The 12,601-nt window shown below is 43.2% G+C and overlaps 3 protein-coding genes across 3 annotated transcripts; all 3 read right to left on the minus strand.

Annotated features, from left to right (window-relative positions):
* Positions 1-3,635: 3,635 nt before the first annotated feature.
* Positions 3,636-4,274, minus strand: LOC310870571 (histone H1-like; the record flags this gene model as incomplete). Its single annotated transcript, XM_083781812.1, has 1 exon — positions 3,636-4,274. One exon carries the CDS (start codon positions 4,272-4,274, stop codon positions 3,669-3,671), a length of 606 nt encoding a protein of 201 aa, XP_083637938.1. The 3' UTR covers positions 3,636-3,668.
* Positions 4,275-8,719: 4,445 nt separating this feature from the next.
* LOC310870581 (histone H2B 1/2-like) lies at positions 8,720-9,097 on the minus strand (the record flags this gene model as incomplete). The annotated part of the gene is made up of 1 exon (XM_083781826.1): positions 8,720-9,097. One exon carries the CDS (start codon positions 9,095-9,097, stop codon positions 8,720-8,722), a length of 378 nt encoding a protein of 125 aa, XP_083637952.1.
* Positions 9,098-10,877: 1,780 nt separating this feature from the next.
* On the minus strand, positions 10,878-11,216 carry LOC310870586 (histone H4; the record flags this gene model as incomplete). Its single annotated transcript, XM_083781831.1, has 1 exon — positions 10,878-11,216. The coding sequence occupies one exon, from the start codon at positions 11,214-11,216 to the stop codon at positions 10,905-10,907; it is 312 nt and encodes a 103-aa protein (XP_083637957.1). The 3' UTR covers positions 10,878-10,904.
* Between the last annotated feature and the right edge of the window lie 1,385 nt (positions 11,217-12,601).

A 12,601-nucleotide genomic window follows, 5' to 3' on the forward strand; every position in this document is an offset into this window, starting at 1 on the left:
ATTTATAATTCTCATTTTTAAGTTTTGATAAAAACAATCTACTAATAAGATTCTCCCTGGAATAATTTCTCTTGCTCTTATAATTTCAGCTTTACTCTTAAAAAATATGCCTATACCATCAGCCTTATCTGTGCCAATAGATATAATTGAAGTGCCCTTTTCCCACTTTAACGTTACGTCTGCAATGTCCTCCTGAGCAGTTAGCCGCAGCTCTTGTGCGCATATAATATCATATGTAGTGTTGTGTAATATGTCCATTTTCATCTTTCTATTTTCCGTCGACTTGATACCTCTCACGTTACAAGTAACGATAGAGAGTGTAGACATTATAATATTAAGCTAAGTAAAGGCATTCATTTCCTTTTGTATCTTTTGTCAAGATCATTCGCCAGAGGCGACGTGAGTCGCTTCTGTTTGGCACTCACTTGTTGTGAAGCTCTCGGTGTTTCTTCCTCTGTAGCAGCGAGGGTGAGCTCCCCTCCACTAAACGCCATCTCGCTGCTTCTTGAGTTGCCACTACTCAGCTCGTCGCTTGCCGAGTCATACTCGGACTCATCGCCTCGCTCCTCCTGCTGTTGCTCACCGATCCCCCCCTCATCCCCCACGCCTGAGGAATCAGACCAGGCCGGAAGCAGCTCGTTGACAGCCCTCTCTAGTTGTCTGACAGCCTCCTCCGTCTCCTCCGCTGCTGCGATCTCTGGAAGACAGGGAGCAGTAGCCTCTCTGGCTCTTTCTGCCACCGCTCTCATGTTGGCTGCGGCGAAACTGCCGTTCCCACGTCCTCTTCCTCTTCCTCTCATAGGCTCGGCTTGTTGTTGGAATGCACACGCTGCCATCTCACCAGTCACCTGCCGCTGGATCGCCGTTATCTCCTCCTCCGCACAGACCGGACCTGCCTCCTCCCCCGGTACCTCGTCTCCCGGGATCACCAGTAGTGCAGGCTCGGTGCGTCTCTGCCCACTGTCAGCCGACAGTGGGGTGCTGGCGTCAGCCGGTGGCGGCGGTCTGGTGCGCCTCAGTAGACCGATGACTCGGTTCTGCTGCTCCTCGGCTCGCTCTTTCCTCTCTGCTCGTGCCTTGTTGCTGTAGGACTGAGGGCACTGGAAGAAAGAGTGCCCCCTCTCTCCACACAGGCTGCATTCAGCGTCATTGGAACATTCTTTGGCTTTGTGGCCCAAAGTCCCACATCTCCAGCACTTCACCTGCGTGCATTCTCGGACCTGGTGCTCCGTGCTGTTGCACACAAAACACCGCGTCTGCTGCCCAGGGTAATAAATCCGCCCGTTGTATGGGCCCAGGGAAATAGAGCTTGGCAGTGACAAACGTTGATTTTTTTCGTCACGTTTGAGTTCAACCTTGTACTTCCGTACACCATACCAGATCCCGAACTCGTCGACTGGCTTGTATGGCTGCTCTTTGATATAACAGTACCGTTTTAGGTACAGATCCACATCATGGTCTGAGACCCGGCCGGTCCAGAACTTCACCACAACGTTCACTGTCCCTATATTGACTGAGGATTCAATGGACCAGCCTTTCCATGCATCCCGCAGTTTGTCAGTCTCATACTGCTCCAGGAAGCGACGGAGTGTCGACTCCTGGTAGAAACATAGCTCAAACTCCCGTCGGTTTGGCAAAGCAATAAATGAATAGATGTCCTTGGCACAGACTAAGTTCGATTTGAACAAAAGTTCTTTGCCGACAAACTCCCTTGTCGGGAGCTCCGCCTCACCAGTGAACTTAAGCCTTGCCCAATTATTAACGAACTGGGAGGCAAAAGACGCCATAGCTAGGGCATAGCTAGGGCTCGCTTTTTGCGCGAGCAGCGCGACCAAACATTTTCCTACCTTGCCTTAACCTGACATTTTCAGTAGTAAAGAAGTAAATAGTAAGTAGTAAAGTAGTAAATAATTAATAATTAAAGACAGAAAATTCCTCCCTTGCCTCGACCTGACATTTTGAGCAGTAATGTAGTTGAAGATAGAAAAGTGTATATGTCCCTGACCCAGAATCAGGTCGTTTACGAGTCATTTGGCGCCAAGTTGTTCACAAACATGAAGTGCGCGCCCGGAGGGGGGCCGCCATCTTTCGGCGACCCCCCGGCCCAGTCACGAACGGCCCTCCGCACCCGGCGGTCGCCCGCCGGGCTACGCGAGGCCAGCCGAGAGTCCTCGGCGCCCAGATATCGTTCCGTCTAGGCGGGATTCTGACTTAGAGGCGTTCAGTCATAAGCCCGCAGATGGTAGCGTCGCCCCATTGGCTCCTCAGCCAAGCACATGCACCAAATGTCTGAACCTGCGGTTCCTCTCGTACTGAGCGGGATTACTATTTCCTCCCTTGCCTCGACCTGACATTTTGAGCAGTAATGTAGTTGAAGATAGAAAAGTGAATGATTTGAGAGCTCAGAGCCTTGCCTTTTTATGTGTGTTCTGAGGACGTAAGGGAGGACAGGCAGAGTGAGCGCTGCGTGTTGCCAATGTGCACCCTCCCCCCACCCACACACACACACACTCCTCCCCCTTGGTCACGTCACCCATTTGTTTTTACTGTAATATTGCTATTCAACTCTATAATCATATAATTGCTGTTATTTTTTGTCAATCTTTTTGCCACTCCAATATTGCTTTCCCTGTTTTTATTGGTTTTATTCCTTGGCATTAATCTTCTTTAACTCCCTAATAAAGTAGATTTTACATGTTGCTTCTTCTTGCCCCTCATGTGTAAAGTGTATTTGGGTGAGTACCCAAATACACTTTACACATGAGGGGCAAGATAAGAATCAGAGAAAAGCACTACATAAGTTTGAGATATTATTATTAAATATCAAATATTATTATCATGCAAGAGACAATAAGACAATAAAGACAAAAATGTATATGTAAAACATTTGTAAAAACCCTTGGAAAGCATAAATAATAACATTACATGACTTATTTGCCTATGCTTATACTCTCGATAATTCTAAATACTACAGCATCCAGAGGAGAAGTCATAACAGAACCATCTAAACACTACAGCATCCAGAGGAGAAGTCATAACAGAACCATCTAAATACTACAGCATGCAGAGGAGAAGTCATAACAGAACCATCTAAATACTACAACATGCAGAGGAGAAGTCATAACAGAACCATCTAAATACTACAACATGCAGAGGAGAAGTCATAACAGAACCATCTAAACACTACAGCATCCAGAGGAGAAGTCATAACAGAACCATCTAAATACTACAACATGCAGAGGAGAAGTCATAACAGAACCATCTAAATACTACAGCATGCAGAGGAGAAGTCATAACAGAACCATCTAAATACTACAGCATGCAGAGGAGAAGTCATAACAGAACCATCTATCAGGGTTCCCCAATTTAATGCCATTTATAGCTGTCCCCCAAAAAATATTTAAATTTAAAAAAACATTTTTTGGGAGGGGGGATTCTTCCGCAGGCCACAAGGGGGCGCTGCGCAGATGGCCCGCTAATTGGGGAACCCTAATCCTTTATTTTATTATAATAATTGCGTGGTGTTTGACTTCTAACACACAAGTATAAAGTGCTTAGTGCCTGCTGCTCACATGAACACCATTATAGTGAGGATAGGATACTCTTATAAAACAATGTGGTTGGCTCTTAAAAGAGCCTTTTGTGGGTATAAATATGGAGCAGACGGTTTACTTCTTTTTGGGAGCTGCCTTCTTTGCTGCCTTGGGCTTGGCAACCTTCTTGGCTGGAGCCTTCTTGGCTGCTGCGGGCTTCTTAGCCACTTTCTTGGGGCTCTTGGTGACCTTCTTCGGGCTTTTAGCTACTACTTTCTTTGCGGCAGGCTTCTTGGCTTTCTTGGGTGATTTCTTGGCGGCTGCGGGCTTCTTTGCTACCGCCTTCTTGGGTGATTTCTTAGCCGCTGCGGGTTTCTTGGCCGCTGCAGGCTTCTTTGCTTTGACTGCTTTCTTAACTGCAGGCTTCTTTACCTTCACCGCTTCTGCCTTGTTAATCTTGAAAGAACCAGACGCGCCGGTGCCTTTGAGCTGGACCAGGGTCCCTTTAGTGACCAGGCTCTTGACGGCGGTCTTTACGCGGACCTTGTTCTTCTCCACATCGTAGCCGCCGGCAGCCAGAGCCTTCTTGACCGCAGCGAGAGACACACCGCTCCGCTCCTTGGAGGCGGACACGGCCTCGACGACCAGCTCAGCGACGCTGGGGCCGGTCTTCTTGGGTCGGGGAGCTGCCTTCTTCTTAGCGGCCTTGGCCGGAGCTGGTGCTGGAGCGACTTCTGCCATTATTCTCTCGGATAGTAGGTTGCTGTTCCTCCTGTAAAGTAAACTCTCAGAGTGATGCCGAACGCTCTGAAGGGGCTGGACTTAAACACCACATGAGAACCATCTAGACTCAACACACACAGCAGCTCTTCTGCAGTATCTTAATGTGACACTTTTGTGTTTTCTCCTCGATTAAAACATCATATAACTATCTACTGGGTATATTATTTAATGCAACAAAGAGCTGATCAGTTAAAACACATGCTCCTTTCTTACATCAATACATCTGATATGAAAACGGCACTCTAGTTTTTAAGTGATGTGCTAAAAACATCACCCTTCCACAGTCTGACACCAGTGTTTCCTCTGTCATTTGTCTTATAAAACATTTTAAACTACGATAAATTAACAATGATACTCAAACTCGTCTCAGCAGACATTCATGGCGATGCAATAACATAAACTATACTTTTGCTTTGTCTTCCGTTCTTCTATAAACAGAAGGTTTTCTGACACAAGTAAACACACTCCAGTTGACAACAGCTTGGTGGAGTTGATACCAACTTCCAATGACAGAGGTTGTAACACTTGGTCCATTTGTGGTCAAAAACGTATTGTGATCAAAATACAGAAAACGACACAGGTACATTATATATTTGGTTATGGTTATGGCACACATACACTTTCACTGTTACACTCCATCCATTAACACTGACAATAATGTGATGATGTAAGCAGACACATGTGACACATATTGGCATGAATTATTTTACTTAAACGGGTGTGTACAGTAGAGTATACTTTTGTATTAATACAAAAGTATTTGTTGTAATGTCACATTATGGACAACATGGAGAGATGCATTTTATGGACACTACCTCATATGTATTATTTTCAGAGCCACCCACACTTTCTTTGAATATTTATTCAGCTAAGTTTCATGATCAATGAGGCCAATAATTAACTACTTATAAGTAATCCGTTCTCAACAGTGATATCAAAGTACATTATAGTAGTAATGGATGGATTCATGACAGAGGTGGCAGTGCATATTTAGGTGAGGTGACTCTGAGACAAGCTTGGTTAAGGCCTATTCATAGTCGGAATTTCGGTGGTTCAGGTTCAGTATACATACAATGAGTATACATACAATGAAATTTATTTTGCTCAGAGCACTCAAGGCTCATACATAGTCTGGATTTTCGGTGGTGAGGTGACCACCGCTCCAGTGGTGAGCTGACCACCTGAGCTGAACTAACGTTGAGCGGTGGTGAGTAAAAACAGAGAGAAGGGCTGGAGCGGTGGCAGTGGTTTGCTCTTCACCGCGTCTCGTGACGTCATGTTGTAGTTCGGTGGTCACCCCACCACCGTAAATCCAGACTATGTATGAGCCTTAAGTGTTTTTGCTCTAGTCTAAATGGATTGTTTTGGATGACATGTATGTATTTGATGTGATGTATTTATATGATGACAAGCAGCATATTTTTGTATGGAATGCCAAGCTTTGATATATGTACTGTGATGACTTGTAAGTTGTAACTTGTGGAAATTTAATAAAAATAAAGTGACCACCGGAGCTGAAATAACGTTGAGCGGTGGTGAGTAAAAAACAGAGAGAAGGAAGGGCTGGAGCGGTGGTTTGCTCTTCACCGCGGCTCGTGACGTCATGTTGTAGTTCGGTGGTCACCTAACCACCGAAGATCCAGACTATGAATAGGCCTTTATGGTTATGGAGCCTCACACAGCTGGACTCAAGTTAACATTAAGGAATGCAGTGATGTGCAGATCAAACTGTTTTCATTCTCCAGTATTGCATGTGTCAGTTCAACATAAGAGTAAATCTAAGTGATGCTGATTAATAGCAGAATAGCAGATCACACACAGTCACAGACAGACTTGCAGTATTGTTATTATTTGTGGGGCACAAGCCCCATCTATGTCGAGCCTTTAGTCAAGTCAAGTCAAGTCACCTTTATTTATATAGCACATTTAAAAACAACAGAAGTTGACCCAAAGTGCTTTCCATATAAAAATTACATCATAAAATACACCATTAAAATAAACGTTTAGCAATACTTCATATAAGAAAAATACAATATTACAACATTTAAAGAGCATGAAACAACAAAAAAGCCTACTGATTACAAAAAGGTTTAAAACATTTACAGGACTAGGAGCTGAAGGCAATTAGTGTGCACGTAAACAGTGTGTCCTAAACACAAACATGAAATGCCATTGACAATGAATGGCCAGTTCTGAGTGTTTGTGTTAACACAAACATTGAAGACGAGGACATACATTGTGATTGGCCAGAATGAGATGTATGATGACGTATAAGAGCGCCCCTCACTTCACACGGGTGTGATTTGTTTGCATTGTATTCAGTATTCTAATGTCATTTCACAAATATGTTTCCTTTGCTTGGTGTTCTGTGTAAAGCACATTGAATTGCCTTGTTGAAATAAAATTAGCTTTGCCTTTCATAGTAACCCCAAAGTGATTATTACTTACAAATTAATGCTAAAGTAATGATAATGCTAAACTAATTGTGACCAGATGGACACTGATAATACTTTGGGATAAATCAATGTGACTACGCCACTCTCTTTAAGGGGAGAGACCCTGAACCAACTATACATTTACTGTTACTGTGGTGACCAAACTCAGGTTAAAAAGACAGACAGAGGCTTTTGTGTGTACAACCATTGAACACTTTATTTAAATATATCAGCATAAGGTTTATCAAGAGTACTGCATGGTTGTGTACCAACACATCCAATGACCGGGGACAATAAGACTTTAATAATAATGATAACACTGCACACTGATAAAACTAGAACACTACAAAAGGTTAGAATCACTGCGACTTAATATGCGCACAAAGCACTGAAATTACACTTTGTTAAAACACTTCACACTTAAAACAAGGGGAGAAGGGAACAGTACGGTCATCATTGTGAGGTTACCTTGATCTGACTCTGTATATACACTGGACCTAAGGTGAGGCACTTGAGTAGCAACTATGAACTATCACTAAAATGAACAGGAGGAAAAGAGCAGCGGCTGCCTGCTGACCACGATCCCGTGCGTCACCAGTGTCAGCCTACAATATACAAAAATAGAATTACTCCTTGAGCACCATCATCATTACACACAATACATACAATATACTGGCAACTTGGCAAGCCCATCTTCCTACCTATAGGCCCGAGGTATGTACACCCAAACGGCAGGAGCATGGGCTGACCAGGGTCTGTCTGGCACTACAATATAATACAGAAAATACACATCTCCAGACAAGTCATAAAACACCATGCTGGGTGAATGCAATAAACTCTAGTATATACATGAACCTCTGGTTGCTATTAAACAACATATAAGTTAACTCCTACCTCAGACTCTTGTTACAGTGCATAAACAGTACTTTGCTGGTTCCCAGCCGTCCTACTGCACAGCACCTGCACCAGAAACTGTGGAGTGCAGTGACAGTAATAAGTACATATAAAACTACTCATAAAAACAAACAAAATAAAGCATAACCCGCATTGTAACATACCTCTTTTAGTAAAGTTTGGGCGCACGGTGCTGGCCACCGGTGAATGACGCCAACCCAGGACTGAACCACACCCTGACAGACGAGAACAAACGTGACTCTCTCTGCTCTCACGAGAGCTTCTCTTACTATATAAAGGCTGTTGCTGCTGCCTGCTCTGAGCTCCCAGGTCCTAAAGTCCCACCCCTCACATAATGATAATAATTTCATGTGAATGGGTGTCTGAGATAATTAATAGTAAGGAGCACGCACAGGTAGCAGTTTTAATGACTTATTATAGCCGTCACACAATGCAACTCCAATGATACAGTATTTGTATTGTTTTATTGTGCAATGGCATTGATGAATAAACACTGAGAATTTTAATGTGCACATGTGAGTTAGTCAAATTTCTCAGCATAGGCCTACATGTTGAACACCATTTACAGCAATAATTGTTGATTAATTAATGGGAGTATTCCTTAATAAGTTAGGTATTTTATTGAATTTCCACAAGTTACAAGGCATCACAGTACATATATATTAAGGCTTGGAATTACCTACACAGCCTCGCACTGAATGAGAAGAGCAGCCGGGCGATTCCCCGTCATTTGGATTTTGAACGGATCGTTCACGGAAGTGACCGGATCGGTTTCGTTCACCAAAAAGAACTAGTTCTTTTGATTCGTTCGTTCATGACCGACTCATCGCTGCACGCACACTAACGCCCAAATGCCCACAACGACTGTGCTGTTTTGAAGGTGCCGCAAGTTACATGCCTTGTTTTAGCAGTTATTCAGATCGGCGTCAGATGACTGAACTAGATTAGCAGACAGTCTGTAAAGGCCATTTGCTTATAGTATTTGGATGAACTCTTTCTTGGAAAAGATGGGTGGTCCTTAAAAGGACCGTTGTTTAGAGCAGACAGAACAGTTTACTTGGAGCTGGTGTACTTGGTCACAGCCTTGGTGCCTTCAGACACGGCGTGCTTGGCCAGCTCACCGGGGAGCAGCAGGCGGACGGCGGTCTGAATCTCCCTGGATGAGATGGTGCGGCGCTTGTTGTAGTTAGCCAGTTTGGAGGCTTCACCGGCGATGCGCTCAAAGATGTCGTTGACGAAGGAGTTCATGATGCCCATGGCCTTGGAAGAGACACCGGTGTCGGGATGGACCTGCTTCAGGACCTTGTATATGTATATGGCGTAGCTCTCCTTCCTTCCCTTTCTGCGCTTCTTGCCACCCTTCGTGGCGGTCTTGGTCACGGCGCCCTTCTTGGAGCCCTTCTTGGGCGCTGGTTTTGCTACTTCAGGCATCGTGGTTGTATTCAATAGAATAGTTCAGTTGCAGTGAAGAATGTGTATGAGGGCGCTCTCGTACCACTATTTATACAGAGCCAATCCAAATGAAGCGTGGGACTCCTAGCATCTGATTGGCTGATCCTGCCACAAAGAGTCTTTGTTTTCTGTATATGTTTTCCCGCTCGTGTGCTCTATTGTCCCTGTAACATTGTGAGGGGCTAAATATAATAGCCCCTTTATGCATTATTAATATGTATGGTAAATGTATAATTTAAAGCCCCTTTTTTTTTTTGCCACAACTTAAGCTAACTTTACCTAACTATACAGGGGTACACTGTATTCTGAATATTGCAACGTAAGATAATGATAAACTGAGTGGGTCTCATGTCCACTTTGTCCAGGCCTCAGGTCCCACCTGACAGAAACCGGCCTGCTGAAACCAGGAACCGGATTAACTACTACAGTAATTAGCATGTTCTTTATTGGCACCAAATTTCATTCATCCAGACAGAGTACAGGCTTTACCAGAAGTAATAGAAACTGTTGTGTTGTTTTGATAGTTGTTTTTATCCCTTCCTATAATGTTTGTTTTAAAAACGCCATGTATTGACAATGAAGGGATAATTCATGTGTGTTTTTAGGTCAATGTTTTAAAAACGACAAATGACAAAGATGTTTTGTTTGTTTTTTATACAGAGCGGTCCTCTTGTTTGGAATTGTAAGAAACATCCAAATTCAGTTATGCAATGATGTTTACCAATACACTTTAACATTTGATTGGGACATTTAGTCAGCAGCTACTGTCTTCTTAACCTCTATATTTGGAAGGTTGAACTATGTACTTGTTCTCCTCCACCCTGTCTGCTCTTAATGTCCTGTAGGCCTACATTGATTGATTGATTGAAATATTTATTAACAGTTTGTAAAATTTACAGTACATTTTAAGCACAAACTCAATACAAAGACTGTCAACTGTGAGTGGACGACCCAATTAAGCATTACACTTGTTTACAACAGGGTCCACATTGTTCAATTCATCAAAACATTTAAAGACATACAACATTTAGAGACATACAAATAGACATGTCTATGTAGCTAAAGAACAGAACAGGAATTCATCATATGGGAAGCAAAAAAGGGAAAAGATACAATATACAGTGAGGGAAAATGGGGGGGGTGAGGGGGATTCAGATTTTACAGAGGCCAGTCAGCCATCCGTAGGTGCCCTTTGAGAGCGGTTTTGAAGGAGTCAAGGGATTCACATGTCTTAATGACTGTTGGTAGGGCGTTCCACATTTTGGTGGCCTAGGAGCGAAAATAATTTAGTCCCTTGTTTGTGCCGAATCTGGGTTGCACATGGTTTGTTGCACTCCCTCTGGTGTTGTGGGTGTGGACTTCGTTTCAAGGTGTTCACATCTGTTTCAATGTGTTGCACTGTCAGCTTGTAGGTCTGCTATTATTTTTTCTGTTATGATATGTTTTCTATCCCAACTATTGTATTCGTTACACCCACAGGGGCAATTTGTGTGTGTGTGTGTGTGTGTGTGTGTGTGTGTGTGTGTGTGTGTGTGTGTGTGTTTTAACACCACACAAAGTAAGTTTAAATTTTAAATTATTCCAAAATCGTTGTTCAACAAGTCTTTTGTGGTCGAGGCTCCACAACAAAGTCTAACCACTGGATCCTGCGCTAACAAATAATTGAACAGTAATCAATACACTAAGTTAACGGAAGTCTAAAATTGGGTAATACTCTTTAAAGAAGGTGTGGGTGGCTCTTAAAAGAGCCTTTGGGTTGTTGGTAGATTAGATCAAGTCAGCGTTATTAACCTCCGAATCCGTACAGAGTGCGTCCCTGTCTCTTCAGAGCATAGACAACATCCATGGCGGTCACGGTCTTTCGCTTGGCGTGCTCGGTGTAGGTGACGGCGTCACGGATGACGTTCTCCAGGAACACCTTGAGGACACCGCGGGTCTCCTCGTAGATCAGACCGGAGATACGCTTCACTCCGCCACGGCGAGCCAGACGGCGGATAGCGGGCTTGGTGATTCCCTGGATGTTATCACGAAGAACCTTGCGATGGCGCTTGGCGCCTCCTTTTCCAAGACCTTTTCCTCCCTTGCCTCTTCCAGACATCGTTGCTTTAGCAGTAGTTGAAGAAGTGAATGATTTGAGAGTTCAGAGCCTTGCCTTTTTATGTGTGTTCTGAGGACGTAAGGGAGGACTGTCAGCCACAAAGAGATCTGCGTGGGCGTTGCCAATTCCCCCACCCCCATACTTGCCCCCGACACTCACACACTCCTGCCCCTTTTTCACGTCATGATCCATCTGTTGAGTGTTACAGTAATAATTGCTAGTCAAATCTATGGAGTTAGTTGGTTTTGGTCACGTCACACCACACTAGTTTACACTGTACAGTAATGTTGCTGGTCAACTGCTCTATATCATATAATTGCTGTTCATTTTTAACAATATTCAACTGTTTTTTTTTATCCCATTTATCAAAGAAACCAACACCATTTGACACCAATGCATGTATAACTCGCTTATTTGAGATGTAGAGATGAACATGGATACTATTCATAATACTGTGTATGATTTGGAACTGTGTCTATTGGCACAGTTGACTCGGCCTCATTTAGATCCACCATAGTCCATCAAAATACTTGTGCTGTCCAGTGTCAAGCTGCCTCCAATCTGAGAACCCATCGGCAAAATAAAGGAAAGACAGCTCCCTCTTTTCCTTGAAATTTGACGTGAGTTTTATTGTTTGTTATTTTTATGTAAACAATATACTGTCCGTTTTAAGATGCTTGCAGCCCTGTGTTTGCAGTTTAGATTGTTGTTAAATTATGACTAGATTTAGTCATAGTCTCTTGAATAGTTTTCATTTACTTTTTGTCACATTTTAGTCACCTGGGATGTTTTAGTCAACTAAATGTCATAAGACGTTAGTCGACTAAATCGACAGTTGATTTAGTCGACCAAAATGTATTTTGGCGGGCCTTGATGCTGTCGTCAAGACGGTTTTCTTTCACTTGCTGCCGATGTACAAGCCCACAACACGTCGCAGCGTGGCGCGTTGTGGGCTTGTAGATCGGATATTTTCAGCATGCAACTAATTGTAAAATGACTTAGGATATCTTGTCCATAAAAGCACAAATGGCTATAGAACAAATGGCTATAGCACAAATGGCTATAGTGCCTTCCTAACATTTTAGTCTAGTTTTTATTTGTTGACAAAAATGTCAGTATATTTAGTCTTAGTCGCCAGTTTTCATTTAGTTTTCGTCAGTGAAAAAAGGTATGTCGAAGAACATTTTTCGTCTTAGTTTTAGTCGTCGAAAAAACACTGCTGAACAGCCCTGCGTACCATCTGTTTTGAATTTGCATAATGCAGGAGGCAGCAGGATGTTGCTTTACTAAAAAACAAGTGCTTCCAAACTCCAATACAAGTCTACATACAGTGGATTTTTATGAAACAAAGACATTGCAGATTGAAAGAGGATATAATTCAAGCT

Source organism: Protomyctophum parallelum (assembly GCF_964188405.1).
Source record: "Protomyctophum parallelum genome assembly, chromosome: 14".
NCBI classification, from domain to species: Eukaryota; Metazoa; Chordata; class Actinopteri; order Myctophiformes; family Myctophidae; genus Protomyctophum; species Protomyctophum parallelum.